The 20,114-nt window shown below is 58.4% G+C and overlaps 1 protein-coding gene across 4 annotated transcripts in view; it reads right to left on the reverse strand.

Annotated features, from left to right (window-relative positions):
* The window catches only part of ADORA1 (adenosine A1 receptor), a 30,693-nt gene that overhangs the window by 10,024 nt on the left and 555 nt on the right, over positions 1 to 20,114 (reverse strand). The window contains exons 1-2 of one of the 4 annotated variants that reach the window (XM_014855225.3): positions 19,909 to 20,091; positions 19,182 to 19,579 (exon numbers count right to left, since the gene is read on the reverse strand). In XM_014855225.3, coding sequence (XP_014710711.1) covers positions 19,182 to 19,522 — 341 coding nt within the window. In that variant the 5' untranslated portion in view covers positions 19,523 to 19,579; positions 19,909 to 20,091. Of the gene's footprint in view, positions 1 to 19,181; positions 19,596 to 19,875; positions 20,092 to 20,114 lie in introns of those variants that run through there. The other 3 variants (XM_070501574.1, XM_070501575.1, XM_014855233.3) reach the window with 3 other exon arrangements.

The raw sequence follows: 20,114 nt of genomic DNA on the forward strand, positions 1-20,114 counted from the left end.
TCTAGAAACTGGACCCAGACCTCAGCCTTTGGGCTGTTTCCTGCTCCAAGATTTGGTTCTCTCCCACTCTGCGGGGAAAGCCAGGACAGCCCCACCTGCCAGGGGATGACTTTCTTTTTTTTTTTTTTTTCCCTAAAGATTGGCACCTGACCTAACAACTATTGCCAATCTTCTTTTTTTTTCTTTTTCCTGCTTTATCTCCCCAACCGCCCCCCATATATAGTCGTATATCTTAGTTGCAGGTCCTTCTAGTTGTGGGATGTAGGACACTGCCTCAATGTGGCCTGACAAGCGGTGCCATGTCCGAGTCCAGGATCCGAACCCTGGCTCTCGCAAATTTAACCACTCAGCCACGGAGCTGGCCCCAGTGGATGACTGTCTGACTCATCCGGTGGGACGGAAAAAACCATGCTGCCTGCATGCGGATTTAATCAGCTGTGAGTGGCTGGCACGGTGAGGCCTTCCTGGGATGACCATGGTGGTAAAGGGCATCAAATTCCTTTCCCTATGGCATGGAAAGTCCTGATGCTCTGGGGGAGGAAGCTGATGGGATGGTTCCCCACAGCCCTCTCTGGCTTCGCAGACAGTGGCCCCTTACAAGAGGCGGCAGAGAATCCTACAGCCTGGCTGGCACATCGGGAGGGCCCGGGCAGGAGGGAGCTGGAATGAGCTGGAAGGCCCATGCTGCCCACCCAGGGGCGCCTGCCTGTGAAGAGGGCAGTCCTCCTCGGAACACTTCCAGTGGTGGGAGTCAGGAGGCCGTGTTCCTGTCCAGGCTGGGCCGGGAGGGAGCGGTCTGGCCTTGGATGAGACCCCTCCGCTTGGGGGCATCCATGTCATCTGGATGCTGTGGGACTGGTAAGACACTTCCAAGCTCTGGCAGGCAGTGGTTCCCCTCTCCCGGAAGGTGTCTGATCATCCTAGAGGGAGAGCCGGCTTGGCACCCACAGAAGGGTGTTTGGAGAGGAGGAGCCCAGACACCATACAATCCCCCAGAAGGCAGTCCCTCTTCTAAGGATTTCACACTCTTGCTATGTGCCCCACGTAGAGGAACAGGGGGGCGCAACACAGAACAGAAAGAGAACGTTTGCTGAGTGAGTGAGTGAGCGAACGAATGAAGTGTGCTGTGGAGTCAGATCTGACCTCACGCTGCGGCTGCCCCAGGAACAGCCTGTGACTGAGCAGGGAAGAATTCCCCACGTCTTGGTTTTGTCCTCGGCACAGCTTGGCCGCCTCGCTGTGACCCTAAGGTGGGGGCATGAGCTTATCTGGGCCCTCGGCGAATAGGAACAACTGAGTCCACTAGGAAACACAGTCTTTTGAAGAGACACAGAGCAGGCTGCAGATAAACGGTCCCGTTTCTTGCGGAGGCTGGCCACAGGGCCTTTGTATCTATGGTGCAGCCAGCTCTCCCACCTAACGCAGCCCCGGGACGGAATCAGTCTGTTCCCTGATCCGGCTGACTAGTCTGAGCTGGGGTGGGGATGGGGTGGGGGATGAGAGCTGTCTCAGCCCAGGATGAAACCCCACACAGGTCCTGAGAGACCAGCCTCCCTGGCTGAGCCCCTGAAAAGCTCTCCTAGGGGAGGGGCCGGTGTGGAGAGTGGGGACAGGGAGGCAGACTGGGGGAGCCAGGCCCCTCCTCCCGCCTCCCCCTGAGCCTTTCCTGAACCGTCTGGAACCAGGGGGTGCTCAGAATCTGCCTGAAGCCCTGTTTCCAGCAGGACCATAATCGAACCCCACTGGAGGGACGAGTACAGTCCGGAGCAGCCCACAGGCAGGAGCTGCTGAGACCAGGAGGCAGGCCCGACGCCCTTGTGACAGAGCCTGGAGTCACAGGCAGTGGGGACACAGGGACCTTCACCCTGGTGGGCAACTGCTCTCACGGGGCTCAAGTTCTTTCTCTGTTTCCGCTGGCTGGGACCTCGGGGCTCCCCAAGTTCACCGTGCCTGGCCCTCCACTCCAGAAAAGATGCCACAGACAGCAGGATGTGGGAGGAGAACAGAGAAGACAGGAAGAGTTCTCCACCATGGGACTCTTCCCAAAGAAAGAGCACACTCCCACCCTCGGGCTCCATCCTGCGGCTCAGCTGGTACTTTTACATCAGAAAGTCCTTCCCAGGGTCTAACTTGAGCCCCTCCTGCTATATCACAACCCAGGGTGATGCTGCTCTTGGGACCCAGAAGCCACAGTCACACTCTCCCACGTCCTGCCTTTGCTACCCCCTCACGTCCAGGTCGGTGGGGTTTGGAGCCCAAAGAACAGGGAGAACTCAGCACCCAGCAGTCTCCCACCGTCCCTCCTCGGTATCTCCTGACCGTGTCCCACCGTGTGCACATTCACGGAGCCCAGAGCCCCACAGCCTCAGAGGCGCTTCCAGGAAGTCGAGGCCAGGCCCCATTCTGGAACTAGCCCACCCTAGCCAGCAGCCACCCAGGCAGCGCACAGAAGAGTTTAGCAACCCTGAGCCCCACCCGCCCTGCCCCCTAGGATGTCTCGTCTCAGAGTTGGTGTAGCAGGAGGGCCCTGCACGGTGGAAGGCTCAGGGGGCCCTGAGGGCTGCAGGTCGGGCACAGATCCCTCCCCAGGACAGCATGCAGCACTGCAACCTCCCCCTCCTCCCCAGGCTGGACAAGCAGGAAAACTGTTTTCCTCCCTGAACGTACATCTGCAGGTACGGAGGGCAGGGACCGGGTCGGGCTCCACGTCGGATCCCTGGCACCCACTGCAGTGCCTGGCACGTGGCAGGCACCCAGGAATACTTGGGGAAGGAAACAGATTCATGCAAAATGCTCAGGTGAACCCGGAGAAGGCAGGAGGAGGGCAGGGAAGAAACAAGGAGGGAACACAGAGAAAACAGGTGCGAACCTGGTAGACATTCACCCGACTGTGTCAACATCGCTTTAAAGTGAAGTAGTGGGGGGTGAGAGGAAGCCAGAAGCCAGTCTGAGGCCTCCTGCTCCTCTCCACGTGTCCCCCTGCCCACAAGGACAAGGCACCTTCAGTGGAACCCTCACAAGCTCCTGTCCAAGGTCCTGCCTCCGTCGTCCAGCCCCAGAGCATTAAGCCACATAATTACGTGGTTCTAGCAAGAGTCTAACCACACTGCCTCCTGCTGCAGAACCAGCCCTTCTCTCCGCGGCCTCGGGCGGAGGGGGAACAGCCTGTCTCATCCCTGGGTGGAGCCGGGGAGCTGGCCTGCACCCCGTCATTTGCACCCGGAAGAGGGAGCCACACGGAGCCGCGAGCACAGCCCCAGAGCAGGGGCCTGGAGAGGCGGCTTCTCTGGGGGTTGATCAATAAACTCATCTTCAGTCGCTCTCCCACCTCAGCAAAGCCCTACAAATCTCTCTGATCCGCCACAATCCGGGATTAGCATGCGTGTGAAGGAGGAGGGAGCTTATTAAATCAAAGCCTTTTTTTTTCTGTTCACCATTCACGAAAACTTCAAAGGGCTGTGCTCAGAGCTCGAAAAAGGAAAAGCGGATCGCTGGCACGAATGGGCCTTGGGGACTCCACCAGGCGAGAGTCAGGCAGGACACGCGCTGGGCTGCGGGGTCGGGGCACCAAGGTACCTACCCCCGCCCCAGCTGATGCAGTACTGACAATCTGGGCCGTTACACGTCCACGCAGGCCCGACCACCGCACCTCACGGCTCCCTCCCTGACCTGAGAGCTGGAGCCACTGTCTCCAGCAGAGTCACCAGGCAGCCAGGGTGCGAGAGGCTCGGGGTCACGGAACCCTGGCAGCTTCACAGGCACGAAAGGGCCGGGTGTGACTCAGACTCGAGCCGCTGTGGCAGCACATCGCATCGCCTCTCAGATCTTAGTTTTCTCATCTGTAAAAGGGAGCTGATACCCACCCACCTGCTCCCAGAGTTTCCATAGTTACCACTGCAGGCACAGTCTCCCCTCCTCCTTCCACCGTCATCCTCGGGGGAGGAAGCGTCTCAGAGATGAGGAGACGGGGTGACTGGTTTGGGGGGGACTCTGACAGGGCACCCAGGAAAAGGAAAGGCCTGTCTCGGATCGCGCAGGAAACAGGGATGCAAATCCCCACAGGTCCATCGCAAATCCACCGGTGTGACCCGCTTCTCCTCATGGAGAGAGGAAGGGCCGGGAGCCAGGATGGGAGGGGAGCGGGAGCCGGAGGCGCCCCAGCGCAGCGAACAGCAGCACACGCACAGCAACCCTCACAGAGCACCTCCAGACCAAGGAGCCCACACGTCACGCACACCGGCTTGTAGGGTAAAAAGAGCAGGTTTTGTTGTTGCCGTTGTACAGATGGGAAAACTGAGGCCCAGGAGGGTTTGGTGAGTGCCCAAGGCCATGGCTTGGCTGGTCAGGGTTTGAGCTGAGACCGAGCCCAGGTCCTCTGACTCAGGCCTGGGGCTCTTCGCAGGATGCTCTCTACTGTGGGTGGCAGAGGGGCTCCCCGGAGCCCCTCACAGTGCCCAGCCCAAGGCCTGTGGCTGCCTCTCCAGCTCACCCACCCCACTCTCCCCTCTGTGGACCTGGTGGGATCGTTGCTGCTGCCATGACACCTGCCACACCGCCTGATTTAGCTCCCTACATGTGTGACTGAGGTAGCTGCACACAGAGCACACGCAGGCCCTGGGGCCAGAGAGAAAGCAGGTGGGGCCTGAAGGAAACCAGGCAGCAGGCCAGGGCAGGCCTGTGCCCACGGCAGCTGTCCCAGAAGCCAGCCCTCTCAGTTCAGACTGTGCCGATTTCTCTCGCTCTCTTGCAAAAGCTTGTTTCGCCTCCATCTCAGTCCAGAAGCTCCCTGAGGACAGCGGCTGCAGTTCCCCACAGTCTGGAAACCCCAAAGGATGGTGACCGAGGGCAGGCGGGTCACAGACAGCGTCCACTCTGGTCTCGGGCAGGCAGGTGTTCAAACCCTGGTTTTCCTCCTTACTAACTGGGGAGCAACTTCAGTTCCTGGCTCTCTGTCTCTTGATTTGTAAATGGCGCTGGTGCCAGCCTTGCAGGACTAAATGAAACTACATACGCCGCCAAAGACGGCACCAGCGCTGCCTCTGACACTGAGGAGAGACTCGGCTCGCAGGCTCCCTGCCCCCGAGGCTGCGTGTCTCCCTCCAGGGGACCCTCCCGGGCAGCCCCCAGGGCTCACAGGGGAGCTTGAAGCAGAACGGGAGGTGCCCCACATGCTGTACCCCGAACAGCACAGAACACGCCCTCCTGTGCGTGGCCCTCCTGTGCCTCCTGCCCGTCTCCGAGGCCGAGCCCACAGCACGGCGCCCTGGCACATGTGTAAAGCCACACTGGTGGATGGGTGTGCCATCTGTCCAGAGACAGACAGGTACCACTACCCGTCCATCCTCGTCCGTCCCACAAGCAGCAGGAAAGGGAAAGCCCCATAATACTAGAGCGAGAAGGTGGGTTTATCCATCCTTTTCGTGGACAGTCCTCCCTACAGCCCCGTGAGGTAGATATTGTCATTTCCATTTTACAGATGTAGAAACTGAGGCTCAGACAGTCGGCCATGGTCACAGAACAAGGAAGGAGTGAGGAGCAGAGTAGAGGCTGAGAGCAGCGTGGCCAGCCTGACTCCCGCACATCGGGATGCTGTGTCTCTCAGCATCCCTTCCCTCACCAGACTCAGCACACACAGCCCACCGGGCCCTCGCGCAGCCCTGAGAAGCTGGGCGGGGACCATGAGGTCCCGTTACCGTCCAGAGGGACCGGGTGGCTGGTCCAGGTGGGCACAGTGGCAAACAAGGCCCCCAGTTCTGCCTCCTGGGTCCCAGCCCGAGTCTCCCTCTGAGCTGGGCAGACGGGGGCCGCTCGACCCCCAGCCTCCCCCTCCTCATAAGCGTTTCCCTGAACAGTTTTCCCTCAAGCCTTGATGCAGGCTGAGCGCAGACTCTGCCATGCTCTCACGGGAAGGGGTCCCGGAGACAGTGCCCCTGCTGCCCGTGGGGAGCCAGCCCTGGAGGCCCCGTCATCATCATCAAGGAGTGACAGCCCAGCGGCAGCCGCAAACCCGGTCAGTTAGGTCCCCCCCTCCCGCCAGCCCAGGCCGCCCCACACCTGTGGTCAGGGAGCCCTCGCTGGTCGGAGCCCCTGTGTGCCGGCCTCCACTGCCCACTGATGGCGCTGGAGCCGCCCGCCCACCTGCAGCCAGGGACCCCGCAGCTCCAGCAGGTGGGGCAGGGGGCTCGCTCTGAAACGTCAGCTCCAGAGGCAAGCTCGGCCTCTCTCCGGGTGGGTGGCCACCCGCTTCCTGACCCTCTCACCTCCCAGGGCAGCGGCTCCTCTGTCTCCCGGCCTCTGCTCCACTCACCGCCGGCAGCCCTGCAGCCAGCAGCTCCTCTGCCACCTCCCTGCCAGGCAGGCAGGCCAGCCCCTGGGCAGTGCTCTGAACCACAGGCCAGACACCAGATGGGGGTTCAAGGCCACCCCCTCCCCACATACACACTCAGAGCCACTCGCCCTGGAGCAATGAAGCCATTCTCCACGACCCATACCCCGAGCCGAGAGCACTGCCCTACAGGCAAACCTTTGCGGCAGGGACTGGAACTATGCCCACTTTTATAGACGTGAAAACCAAGACCCACAGAGGTGAGTGACTCACCCGAGATCACCAAGCAGTACGCACTGGAGTCCAGGCTCAAATACAGGCCTTTCACTCATCCATTCAATTGTTTGTTCAACAATTCCAGTTATACTTAGCAGCTGTGTGACTTAGCAAGTGGTGTAACCTCTCTGAGCCCCAGCTTAGAAAACATGGAAAATAGGAATAGATTGTATTGTTAATATAAAATACTATTAGTGCCTCTTCACAAAATTGTGCAAGGATTTAAATAAGAGAATCCAGATAAAGTATTTAGCATGGGGCCCGGCAAAGACTGGGTGGGTGCCTGGGAGTCACTTGCTGCTATGACCACGCATTTGGTGATTCACTGGGTCAGTCACTGGATACCGAAAATCAGCAGAAACTGCTGGGCACTTGGAGATAGACATGAATAGGCCAGGACCCCATCCTCACAGGCCAGGGAGGGGCATCACCTCAGGGCAATTTGACAAGGGCTGTGATAAAGGGGGCACGGGGAACTGTGGGAACACGAAGGCAAAACAAAGATGCCTTCCTGGAGGAGGTATCATCTGAGCTGAGTATTAAAGACCGAGTGAGAACTGGACAGACAAGAGAAGGGAGCAGCTTTCTGGGGGGGGGGGGGGGGGAGGGGGGGCGGGGGGGTGTTCGTGCGTGCGCGCGTAAGATGTGGCCTTAGATATCAAACCCCCTTCTTTTCTTCTTCTCCTCAACTCCAAGGTCTGGGCAGGTTAAGAGGTAGCCAGCCAGGAGGCAGGGAAAGTTGAGTTTTGAGCAAAAAGAGGACAAGTGGTGGAGCTGAGCCTCTCGGGGAGTTTGGCCCTGTGCACAGGCGTGTGGCCCAGCCTGCCTGGCCCTCCACTGAGGGGCAGCCCTGGCCTGTGGGTCTGTGCCCTCGAGGCCAGGATGTGTCGTCAGAAAACACCGTCCACTCGAACGTGTAAACTGTGTTCCCCGTCAAGGAGGATTCCTGGCGGGACCGGGCTCAAACAGGAAGAGAGGAGCTTGGCAGGGGCTCTGAGGACGGGGCCGGAGCGGCAGGGCGGGTGGGCAGAGTTGAATGAAAGCCCAGGAGGTTATTCTTTGACTCGTAAAAATAAAAGTAAAAAGCTGTACCCATACACACACATACACACACGCACACAGGGGTGCACGTGTGAATACGCTCGCCCCACTAAGGGCCTGAGCTGCCCTGGTTCTGTGACACTGGCTGGCTGGCTCGCGCCCAGACTGTCCTCCCGGGGCCTGACACAGCTGCTGGGAATCGTGTCTGTGTCTCTCCCAGCCCTGGCTGGGCGGCTGTCATCAGGGCAGCCCCGGAGCCGCCCCGTGGGGCGGGGTGTTCGCTCTGCAGAGGACGGCCACAGCGGCAGGTGCGTCTGTGGGGCTCAGTGAGTCCCCAGACACACTGAACGTTTCCTCCCCGGAGACGATCGCAGAGCCACCAGCCCTCGGGGGAGCCCACGCTTCACTTCACAGGACGAGGCCCTCGGGAGGACGAGGGGAATGGGGAGGGGCTGGCCACAGTCCCTCACAGACGCCTGCAGGAATGTGGGGACCGGAGGGGCGGGGCTGGGAGTCAGGAGACCAAGATGCTCCCCACTAACTTCCACGGAAGCTTGGGTGAGACCCTCCACCCCTGTGCCCCACCTCTGGAATGTTTCAGTGAAATAAGCCGTCATTCCCCAGCGCCAGCCTCTGCCCTTGTGGGTGAACGTGAAGGAACCGACTGACGTCTTCCCAGGCTGCCTCCCAGCCTCCCCACCAAGGCTCCTTCCTCCGCTGAGCATCCTCGCATTCCTTCCCCCACAGACACTGAGTCAGCCGCCTACTAAGTGCCAGCCAGGCGCGGGTTAGGGACCAGAATACAATGAGCAGGACAGACGGAGAGAACCATGCCCCACCTCCCTCTGACTCGGACCTGAACCCGGTGGGACAACAGCGGCCACACGACATCACGTGGTAAACAAAAGACCAGCTTTGGATGATTCGACGATGCGCCAGCCCCTGTTTACTGAGCGCCTTCTCCATGTCTCATCTCTCAACCTCAACAACCCTTGGAAGGAAGTATTCAGAAGCCTGTTTCGTGGAAGAGTAAATGGAAGCTCAGGAAGGTTAAGTAACCTCTCCAAGACAACGCAGCTCTAAGTGCCTGAACTGTCTGCCTGGGAGATGCTCTCACCCTCCAGGCCACCGGGCATCGCGGTAAATCAGGGGAGGGACAGCTCTCTGAAAAGGGGATCATCACAAATATCTAGGGAAGAGGGGCTTTTCAAGCATGCCTTCCCCTCAGTGCCCCCAAGAGAATCAGCCCCTGTGAGTTGCCATCCAGCCAGGTGCATGTGCACAGAGCCCTCAGTCAGATCTGCTGGGATGGAAGACAGGGCGGTGGGCCAGCTCCTGCCGTGCGGTCACCTCGGCCCTGCTCCCCTGGGTGGCGAGCTGAGGTGAAGACATCGGCCTCTGAGAGCTGGCCACACGCCAGACCCTGTGCCAGCCCTGCCCACTGCGCTGCCCAGTGTTCTTGGCCACACAAGGCCCAAGTAGACGATCTCTGCCTGGAAGAGCCACAGTGCTCCCGTGAGCGGGCCAGAGTGACAGGGACCCAGCATGCTGTGCCAGCCCTGGGGCCCCTCCCGCCTGCTCTGCCCATCAGGGCGGGGCCAGAGCTGATCCCCGATAACTACCCGTGTATTGATCGGCTGTCCTCTCCTCTATGTTAGCTGACGCTGGGCCACTCCGTGCCCGACAGCGGCTGTGAGCAGACCCTGCTCTGGAGTAAGAAGAAACAGCCTCAGTGCAGGGGGTTAACACAACCTACAGTGCCGGCCACCCATGGGTTCCGGTGACAGGCTGGGAAACGAGGCGGGGGAGGCACAAGGTGTGTCCAGGGACAGGCCCCGCCCAGAGTGACTGAGGATGGGCAGACACCTGGGGGCCTTCGCTATCCCAGAAGCCACTGTGTCTCATTCCGGATGGAGCCTGGCCAGAAGGGAGAGCCCCCAGCTCTGCTTATCTTTGCGGAAGCCGTAGGGAGCCCCAAACCACGTGTCCCTATTGCTGGGGTCCCGGCCTGAGAAAGCCAACAGCCTCCCAAGCCCTGAGGTACGAAGACAATAGACAGAGCAGCTGCAGGCACCCGGGAGCCTGCTGGATATTCAAGGGACCCCTTCCTCTAGGCCGTGTGAGGCATGAAGGGCCCATCTGCCAGGCCACGAAGGGACGGGAGCTGGGGAAGGAGTGGGAGGGAGACCCCTGGAGCTGCCAGCACATCACCTCCACTGGAGTATCTCTTAGGATCTGAATCTCCCCCCAGTCCTTCCTTCCCCCCCTTCCCCATCTCCAGAACCGGCCACCAGCCCCGCCTAGCTTCAGCTGGAAGCCCAGGGAGTCCCACCTGATTCCCTCTCCCGTTTTCACACCCAACCATCACCACTGGTTCTAACTCGAACACGCCTGAAGTCTTTTCAGTTCTCTTCACCTCCACTGCCTCCTGGGCTCCAGCCTGTGCCGCCACCCCCCACCTCCCACCGCCATGCCCTCCCACCGTCTGCCCACCCAACCCAGTGCAGGCTCCACAGCAGGCAGGGCCACCCTGTGTGGATGTGGTGCAGACAATGATTGATTTTTTCTAAAGAGAAACCACCCTTGCTCACATGGAATAAATCCTATTTTGTTGTGATATATAATCCTTTTTCTGCATCCCTGGATTTGACTTGCTAACATTTTGTTAAAGATGTTTGACCTTCTAAAAATGTAATTTGGATTATGTCATTCTCTGCTGACAGTGCTCAGAGGCTCCACGGCGCACTCACGATAGGATCCTAACTCTCAGCCGTGAGCCATAAGGCCTAGGAGGCCCCCTCAGGCCTCGGGACCCGGTGGGTCTCTCTGGACGCTGACATGGGGTTTGGAGAAGCCAGAGAGGCAGGCTCAGAGAATACCCAATGGCTCCCTCGAGTCCTTCTCGAGCTGGAATCACCGGCCTGTTGATCTGTGCGTTGCTCTCTCCCCGCTAGTTTCCAGGTCCCACGAGGGGAGGGACCCGGGCCAACTTCTTGACCTTGACAAGACACCTCATGTCTGCCACCGAATCTGGCACTTCTGAATTAGTGAAGGAGTGAACTCTGGCCTCCTCCGTGGACACGGCTGCTGACAAACACACGGCCATGCTGCACGTCTCACATCGGCTCCTCACAAGAACTTGAGGTGAGCCCCTCGTGCTGCCCCAGTGACCCTCAACTTCTGGAGCCCAGTCACTCCCCACTTTCCAGAGAGTTGGTTCACACTCGCTACTCTCGCCAGCACCTCCTCCCACATCCTCCCTCTCAGCTATGACCTTGCCTCCCACTTCACTAAGAAGACTGGGACCTGGGAAGAGAGCTTCCCGGCCAGCTCCTGCTCCCATGTGACCTGCCCTCCTGCCCGTCAGATGACCACCACGCTCCCCTAAAACCAGGCCCTCCCTGTCCGTCCGAGGTCCCAACTTTGCTTGCCTAAATGAGGACGTCACTCCAGAAATTCTCTCCTTCGCCCCATCATCAGTTTTGCACTCGACACTGGATCATTTCAGTCAATGCACAAGCACACGGATGTCCCTCCTATCTTAGAAAAAGACACAGAACAAACGCCTTGTTCCCGCTTCTCCTGACAGCTACCACCCATGACTTCACTCTTTTTGCAACAAAATTCCTCACGAGAGTAATCTACGCCAGCCGCCTGCCATTCCATTCCGCTTCTCTCTTGAGCCTTCTGCACTCAGGCTTTCTGATCCCACCACTCCGTTGACATCGCTCTGGCCAAATCCAACGGTGCTTCTTGGTCCTCATCTCACTGACCCATCAGCAGCCAATCTCCCGCTTCTCCTTGATGCACTTTCTATACTCGGCTTCCGGAACACCACCCCTGGGCTCGGGTTTTCTTCCTACATCTTGCTTCTCCTCCAGTCTCACCTGCTGTTGCCTCATCTCCTCCCCAGCCTTTCCACGCTCAGTCCTTGTCCCCTCCTCTTCTTTGCCGGCAATTTCTTTCTTGGGGATCTCATCCAGCCATGTGGATCTACAGCCGACGGCTCTCACACGAACACCCCCAGCCCAGACTTCCCTCCTGAACTCCATCCTCGTATGTCCACCCAGCTGCCTGCTCACCACCCCAAACTCAATGTGCCTCCATCTGAGCTCCATTAGTTGCTCCCCAAACCTGCACCCCTGCAGCCTGCTCCCCTCAGATAACACCAGCTCTATCCTCCCAGCTACTTAGAACTAAAAGTTTGCTCATACTTAACTCTTCTTTCTCTCACATCCCACATCCAATCCCCAAGCAAATTTTTTGGCTCTTTCTTCAAAACACGTCTGGAATTTAAACAAATCATGGTACAATGGAATTCTAACAGCAATGAGGAAAAAACAAACAAAACCTACTGTTTCACTCAATAACAGGGATGGATCTGAGACATAATTTTAAGCTTCAGAAGCCAGACACAAAAGAGCATACACTGCTTGAATCCCTTCATCCAAGTTCGAGAACAGGCGGAACCTAATCAGCCAGCACGGTGCTTCCTTTCAGGGGTCCTGACCAGGAGGGACACAGGGAGCCCCCAGGAATGTTCTAACTATTGATCTGGGAGGTGGTTACAAAGCTATAGCCTATGTAAAAGTTTATGGAGCTATACGCTCAAGACATGCACTTGGCTGTCTGAACATTTTACCTCAATAAGAAGAAATGAAAAGTTAAAATCTGAAAATGCACAGCCAGCTTTATCCAGTTCTCACCACCTCCCTCTCCTCTCGCATGAGTCCTGCAGTAGCTCCCACCCAGGCCCCTGCTCGAGCCTTGTCCCCACAGCGCTCTCTCGACGCAGCAGCCAGAGCGAGCCCTTATCACCCCAGTCAACCATGTCACTTCTCTGTTCTACAGACTGCTTGGCTCCCCATTCCCTCAAAGTAAAAGCCAAGGTCCTTCCAGCGGCCTCCATGCCGCAGCTCCTCACCTTTCCGGCCCTGCTGTGACACTCCCCCCGCATCGCTCCATCACAGCAGCACGGACCTCCCTTGCTAGTCCCCAAACGCACGAGGCACGTTCTTCCCTGGGACCCTTGCTCTGATCGCCTCCTCTGTCTGGAACGTTCTCCGTATCTGCAGGTGTGGTCCCTCACCTCTCAGGTTTTGCTGAAATGCCACCCTCTCCACGGGGCCTTGCTGGCCACCTCAGTTAAAGGGGCAGCCCTTGCTCACCACCCCTCCGGGTGTTCCCATCCCATCCACCTGCCCCGTTTTTTTCCTCAATAGCACATTTTACCTTCTAACACGCTACAGACTAGTGTTTGTGTTTATTCTTTGGCGTCTGTCCTCCAATGCGTTAGAATGCAGGCTCACCCTCTTTGTTGTGTTAATGAATGTGTCCCAAGCACCCATAACAACGCCTGGCACTCAGTAAGTATTGTTGACTGAACAAATGAATAGACTTATCTGTATTAGGACCAGTGATCAGTTGCCCTCCTCTCCCAAGGGACAGAGAAGTTCTGGAGGCAGGTGGCAGGAAGACAGTCCCAAAGGGCCTGTCCCCCGGGACCAGAGCTGCAGAAAGTGGGTGTGGAGTAGGGTCCAGCTGCCTGAGCACGGTGAGGTGCCCAGTGCCAGTGTCCTGCCACTCCCACACCCACCACAGGCAGCCTGGGCTGCAGGAATCCACAGTCTCGACAGTGGCTAGGAGCCCCAGACAGAGGGGGAGACAGAGCAGCCTGCCCATCTCTATGTCCCCAGGCCCAGCAAAGGGCCAGCACACAGCAGGTGCTCAAGGTGCATTTGTGAAATAGATCGATGCATGTCCAGCTCCCTAACCCCAAGCTCTAATCCTGCTGGGGAGAAAATCTCCAGAGTGAGGAGCAACACAGGGAGAGGGGCCCTGACTCCCTGTCCTTTGGGGTCAGGGAAGCCCTTTGCCAGCGGCCCTGTCTCCCACAAGCCAGCATTTCCAAGGGGACATGAATGCCAAGGCCCGCCCAGCCGCCCCTCCCTCGCTCATCCCACGGCCAGCCGAGCTTTGTTCCACGGCCGGGGGAGCTCCTCTGGGTCCGAATTGAAGAGGCTGAAGGGAGATTTCGTGCAGCCAAGGAGCCGCCTGGCCTCCTTCCTCTCTGCTCGGTGCTCACCCTGCCAGATGGGGCCAAGCCCTCCACCTGGGGACTGCTCTCCTCCTAAAGGCAAGGAAACAGGACGCCCAGCCCTCAGGGGAGACAGCCAGGCAAGGCGGACCAGACCCTTCCTGGCCCAGAAGGCAGCTCCAGGAACCTGCAGTTTTGGTGAAATTGGGTGGGAGGAGCCGGGAGATCTTTAGCCTCATGAGAAACTCCCTACAGACAGAAGCCGTGCTGCACACCAGGAGGCACCACCCAACGTTCCAGCCTGGGCCCTGAGCCTCCAAACAATGTGAACTGTGGGTGTCAGTGCATGTTATTTGTAATAACAATCCAAATAGTCAAAAACATGAGAATGAGTAAATAAAATACGATAATCATGTATTCAAAAAAGGTTTACAGCATGCCTACTGTGTGCCAGGCCTGGGGGATCCATGGGTCTGTACGCAGAGGCAGTCCTGGCCCTTAGGGTGCTGATGAAGCTCAGAAAAACTACCTGGGCCACGAGTGATGGAGAAGGAAAAGCAGATACAACCTGAGTGCCTAACAGAGGAAACCAGCCCGGTCCAGGGGTGGGTCAGAGAAGGTTCCCAGGAGGGGAGGCTGTAGCCGAGGCCTGAAAGACGGCAAAAGGGACAGGCCACTGGTACACCAGCATAAAAGTCCTCACAAATGAATGTTTACTGACATGGGGAAATGCTTATAATACAACATCAAGTAAATAAAATGGGATATGAAACCATAGATGCTCTCAACTATGTAAAAATAATGCATCTATAGACAGATGATAGATGGATAGATGGATAGATGGATAGATAGATAGATGACTGATAGATAGATAGATAGATAGATAGACAGATATGCATGGAAACATTTTCTGGACACCAAAATGTTAACAGTAGTCATCTGTAGGTGGTAGAATTACTGGTAATTATATCATCTTTATTCTTTCCTAGTTTTCTCAAATTTTTAACAATAAACATGGATTGCTTTTATGCTCAGAAAAAATACCAAGTGTCAGGGTGTGACTTAGGGCCCCACCCACCACCCCGGGCAGAGGATTCTCCTCCTGCCCCCAGCAGCCACACTCACACGTGGGCAGACGGCTCCCTGGGAGTCATCCCAGGGCCAGCGGGGGACACTTTCCTGAAACTCATCCAGATGGCTCTCAACTAGAGTCCAGTCGCCTTGCTCAGCGCGTCTTCAGCACGAGCCACCTGGAGGCTGTCCCTGATTCCAACAAAGACCCAGCCTAGTCAATCACAAAGCAACCGTCCCCTCCAGGCCCACCACTAACTGGCTGACTTAACCTGGGAGGCCTCATTTCTCTGCTCTGTTCCCTGAGGAGGGTGAGAGCTAACAGCTCCTCCTGCCCTAACCTTGTATGTCGGGGGTCAGGGGGTCAGAGGCCGGGGTCAAGAGTCAGGATGGGGAGGAGGAAAGAGCTCCCAGCTGAGTGACCTTGAGCCCCTCTCCCCTTGCTTCTGTTTCCTCTTCTGCGAGCCCTCAGGGCTTGCTGCTCTGCCCTTTGTCTCAGACACTCAGGCTGAGACTCACCAGTCCTTAGAGGAGCTGGAGGCGGCCCAGTTCTCCGGAAAGCAAAGGCAGGTCTGGAGCACAATCGTTCTGGGACCCTGAGGTCACAAACGGCAGTGGCCATGAGCACAGGAGGCACTTGGCTGCCAGAAAAAGCCCAGGCCGGCCAGGCTAGGGGGGCAAAGCCACATGGACCCTCATCTACCAGATTTCCCTCCGGGCCGGCGCCGTGCTCCCGGTCAGCAGCCCAGTGGGCAGGCCTCCAGCTGTGGACAGAGGCAGGGCTGCCAGGGGCTCCCAGCCCACTGGAGCGAAGGGGAGGAGGCAGGGGAGGCGCGCGTGGGCTGAGCAGAGCACAGAGGCCATCGGCAAAGACAAGAGGAGAATGAAGCTCCCCCACGAGTCCCACAGCTTCTTGGGGCTGACTCAGGACACTCAGGGGCTGCCTGCTTAGCGGCACCTGTTAGACAGGCCGGGACTCAAGTCCTGTCTCTGCTCCTGACAAGATGTTTGAGCAAATTACTGAATGTCCCCAAGCCTCAGACCTCAATCTGTCCCTAGAAGCATCTACAGAAAGAAGACAACAGCAACCTCCACTAGTGAGAGGCTGGGAGCATCAACGAGATAAAGCATTAAAGAAAAAACACAGCATAAAGAAAACATAATCACTAGGAGCAACACAACCCTACCTGCCCCAGATCTCAACATGGTATTGGCACGAGTCACAGTAAGGACGGACCATGGAGAGACACAAAAGGAGCCCAGAGACCTCGAATCCAGACCCTTCATTTAACAGATGAGGGGAGAAAGGCTGAGAGGCTGAGTAACTTTTCCAAGGTTGCAAAACAGACCAAGGTTCAAACTCCCACCTTTCTGACTCCTATACACCCGCCACCCTCCACCCACCACACCCCATCTCACCACAGACAGCTGTGCTTGGGTCTCCTCCCGCAGAGAGGGCATTGGTCAGGGAGCCCCTGCAGGCACTCCCCCTCATAACCAGCCCCTGGAGCAGGCACAGAGCACCACCAAGAAACCAGGGTGAGGGGGTGGTGGGGTGAACGCTGGAGATGCCCCAGAAGCGGGAGCTGAGGGACGAGGGTATCAATTACGAGGCATGTGGGGGCCCTATGCAAACTTGTGCAAAACACACGTAAATGACCTCAGGCCATTGGTGAATCAACAATTTGAGCTGTGTTTTGGCAACTGGATCACACTACATGACATGAACCTTTTCTCTCTCTTGGCTTTCTGCCAGGTGAAGGGAACTGAAATCTTCAGTCCACTGACCAAACCATGCTGACGGAGCTGACTCCTGTCACCGGGATGCCCCACAGCTGCCTCAACAGCAAGGTACTGTGTCGGTACTACGCCCTGGTGCCTGGGGCCGCGTCCCCCTCTGACTGCTCATCCTCTGATGGGGGACCTCTAGCTGAGAGGGCTTCCCCCAGACCCAGCAGCCCACTGCCTCCAGCTGCCGGGAGCGGAGCAGCACGTGCCCTCCCTCCTGCAGGGGCACCTGGGCTGTGACAGGCAAGGGGCTGGAGTGGCCCATCCCCTCAGCCCAGCCTCCAGAATGCCAGCAGCCTTTCTCTAACCCGGGAGAAAGGCTCCTCTCCGTGGGAGGAGGGCCCTGTGGTGCACTGACACCTGGAAGGCCTGCCTGGGGCTCAGCTGCGCAAGCCCCGGAAACTCATCCAGTTCACCACATTTCCTGAATGTCTGCTGTGTGCCAGACCCCATGAGGGGCTTTCTGGAAAATCTGCAGAAACAGACAAGATGTAGCCACTGCCCAGGTCACCGCCCTGAGGCACTGACAGTCCACCAAGGGGGAAGAGCAGGCACAGATGGAACTTCATGGCACTTCGACACCTCCCTGGAAAGGTGGGGTACACGAGTGCATGTGTCTGTGCATGTGTGCGCATGTGTGCATAGGTGTGTGTGTTGGGGGGGCGGGGCAGGGCTGGCCCATCAGGCCCACTGTGAGCCCACTGTTAACAGTGACGAACCTACCACGTGCGGTTTGCACGTAACATGTCAGACAGCACTCAGTACTTTCCACGTAGGAGTTTATCATACTCTTCCAATCATCCTAGGAAGAAGGCACTATTATTAATGTCCCCGTTTACAGATGAGGAAATTGAAGCTGAAAGAGGTTAATAAGTTACTTTCCCAAGGTCACAGCAAGGACGTGACCCCAAGCCTGGATTCATAGCCTCTATGTACACCCCAGCCTTGGCCCTGGGAAGACGCTCCTCAAGAGCCCCAGCTCCTCGAGGCTGGAGCAAGAAGCAACAGGAGCTGCCTCCTGGAGCAATGGGCCAGCGGTTCCTGCACGCACGGCCCCCGTCCCAACAGGGCAAGTAGGGCACTTCTGCAGCTACAACCTCTGTCACGCGCGGCCCGGGCCATGGCTCACCTTGGCGTCCACTCAGCAGATGGAATTTCTTGAGCAGCCTTCACCTATCTGCCTATCTGGTGAGTTTCCTAATGTGGCAACACTCTGTGCTGTGGCCGGGCTCAGAGGCCCAGCCCACGCTAATGGGTTGAGACCAGCTGCATCTGCACAGCCCAGCCACGACCTGGGACTAATGGCAGCAGGAAGGCCCCTCCGCGGCTGAGCTCACCGGGCTTCTGGTTGCCTTCCCTGCCTCCTTCTGCCCTGAGCAGCTGTCTTCAGCCCACCTCCCCTGGAAACGAGGGTGTACAGGAGGTGGACAGCAGGGAGCCTGGCCTCAAGGTGCCAGGCCATGGGGGAAGCAGGAGGTAGGTAGGCAGTGGGGTCAAGGTCTGCTCCCATCAGCTTCAGGAGACCTTCTGGGTCTTAATTTCCCCTGTACCAGCTCCCACTCCACCTCCCTTACAGGATCACGGTGAAAAAAGGAAAAAATGTTGCATGAAAAAAGCTTTGAAAAGTTAAACGTGCACAAATGTAATGCAAATGGGAGAAACATGGGCGCCTAGGCCTGCCTGGGCGAGAGGCCAACTGAGGCCAGAGGCCCCACGTCCCAGGTGCGGAAGCTACTCCCCGGATGGCAGGTGCCAGAGATGGCCAGAGCCCCCGGGAGGAAGGGGATCCACTGGTGACCAGATTTAAACAGGGTCAAGCACGCCTCACAGAAGCGTCCCAGCAGGGCTGGCCCTGGCCCTGCGCCCAGGCGTTCGCTGGCACTTGGTGGCCCCAGCACTGCCTGGTGATGAGATTATGGCCTGGCAGGCCTGGGCAAGGAGCCCCAACATGGAGTAGACACCCGCATGAGGACTGCCACCGTCAGGCCACCACCATGTGCTGCCTGACACACGTGGGTTTGCACAGAATAGGCACGCCAAGAGCAGGTGCCCCTTCCTCCCTCCTCCTGCCTGCCGCAGAGATCCCATAAGCAGGAGCTGGATTTGCCAGGACGGCCCCGGAGGGTGGAGCCGGCTGGCACAGAGTTATCCAGAAAACAAGACTAAAGGGTGTCTTCAGGAAGCCCGGCCAGGCCTGGCTGGAAACAGCACTCCCGCCCCCACCATGCCACCCTCGGCACAGCCTCACTGCACCCTGCAGTCTGGTCTGCCCTTCCACGTCCCTGGGCCGGGGGAGCACAGCTCCTTACCACCCAGGGCTCACGGTGACTGTCTTGGCAGGCCCACCCCAGGCCGGACAGGCAGCCTCATTTTCCCTGGCCGTGTCGGGAGAACAGCAGCAGCTTCGGTCCCGGGGCCCTAGGCACTGCCAGGTTCCCCTTCCTCCAGCCCCTCCTGCTTCTGCGGCAGCTCAGCCCAGCGCTCAGAGCAGAGGACAGGCAGGCAGAATGTGTGCTGGGGCGCAGTGGCCCAGAGACTATCTGGCTGACATGGGGTCTTATGTTCCACCTTTTATCCTCTCTACACGGCCCTCAAGCCACCCAGTACGGGCGCAGCAGGTGCCTCCAGCTGCTCTGGACTCACCGGAGCGGGATCTTGACGCGGAGGTAGCGGTCCACGGCAATTGCCAGCAGGGCCAGGATGGAGCTCTGGGTGAGGATGAGGACAGGGCAGGCAACCATGAGGCAGGTGTGGAAGTAGGTCCATGGCCCGATGTTGATGAGGATGGCGAGGGGGATGACCAGAGCACCCACTGCCACATCAGCCACCGCCAGGGACACGATGAAGCAGAAGGTGGCATCCCGCAGCGCCTGGTTCACCTTCACCGCCCAGATCACCAGCACGTTGCCAGGCACCGAGACCAGGGCAATGAGCACCTCGATGCCGATGTAGGCGGCCTGGAAGGCCGAGACGGAGGGCGGCATGGCGGGCACAGGCCGGGCACATCAGCAGACGGGCACCAAGGGGCGTGAGGCAGGCACCTGTGGTCACGGAAGCCTAGAGTGGGGAGGCCCGCCTGTGGGGAGGGGAGCCAGCAGCTCTGCAGCCCCCGCCGCCCTGTGGGGATGTGCCCCACTTGGCACACGTGGTGCCCGCCCAGGCTGGCGAAGTACCTGGCCCTTTCTCTCCAATCTTTGTCCCTCCCCTTATAGCCCCAGAGGTTCCATTCAGCAACTTAAAATAGCAGCGCTCACTCCTCCACCGGCTTTCTTATCAGGTGAGAGGCAGCTCCCAGCACACACACCCGCACGGGTCCCCCATACCCGGCTCTGCCCACCTATGCCCACAGAGCAGGACGCAAGGAGCTCACCATCCTGCGTGCTGGCCGCCAGGGGACCCCAGAGGCAGCGTCTAAAGTTGCTGGCACCTGGGGCCGCCCGGAGCGCCGCGGCCACGCCGGGCAGGGCTGGGCTCCGGCAGCGCGCGCTGCTCCTGGTTCTCCAGGCTCCCGCGGCAGCCTCCCGGCCCGGCCTTTCCAGCAATCACATGGTGCGGCGGAGGCTCAGCCCCGGACGC

Source organism: Equus asinus, chromosome 30, assembly GCF_041296235.1.
Source record: "Equus asinus isolate D_3611 breed Donkey chromosome 30, EquAss-T2T_v2, whole genome shotgun sequence".
Classification (NCBI taxonomy): domain Eukaryota; kingdom Metazoa; phylum Chordata; class Mammalia; order Perissodactyla; family Equidae; genus Equus; species Equus asinus.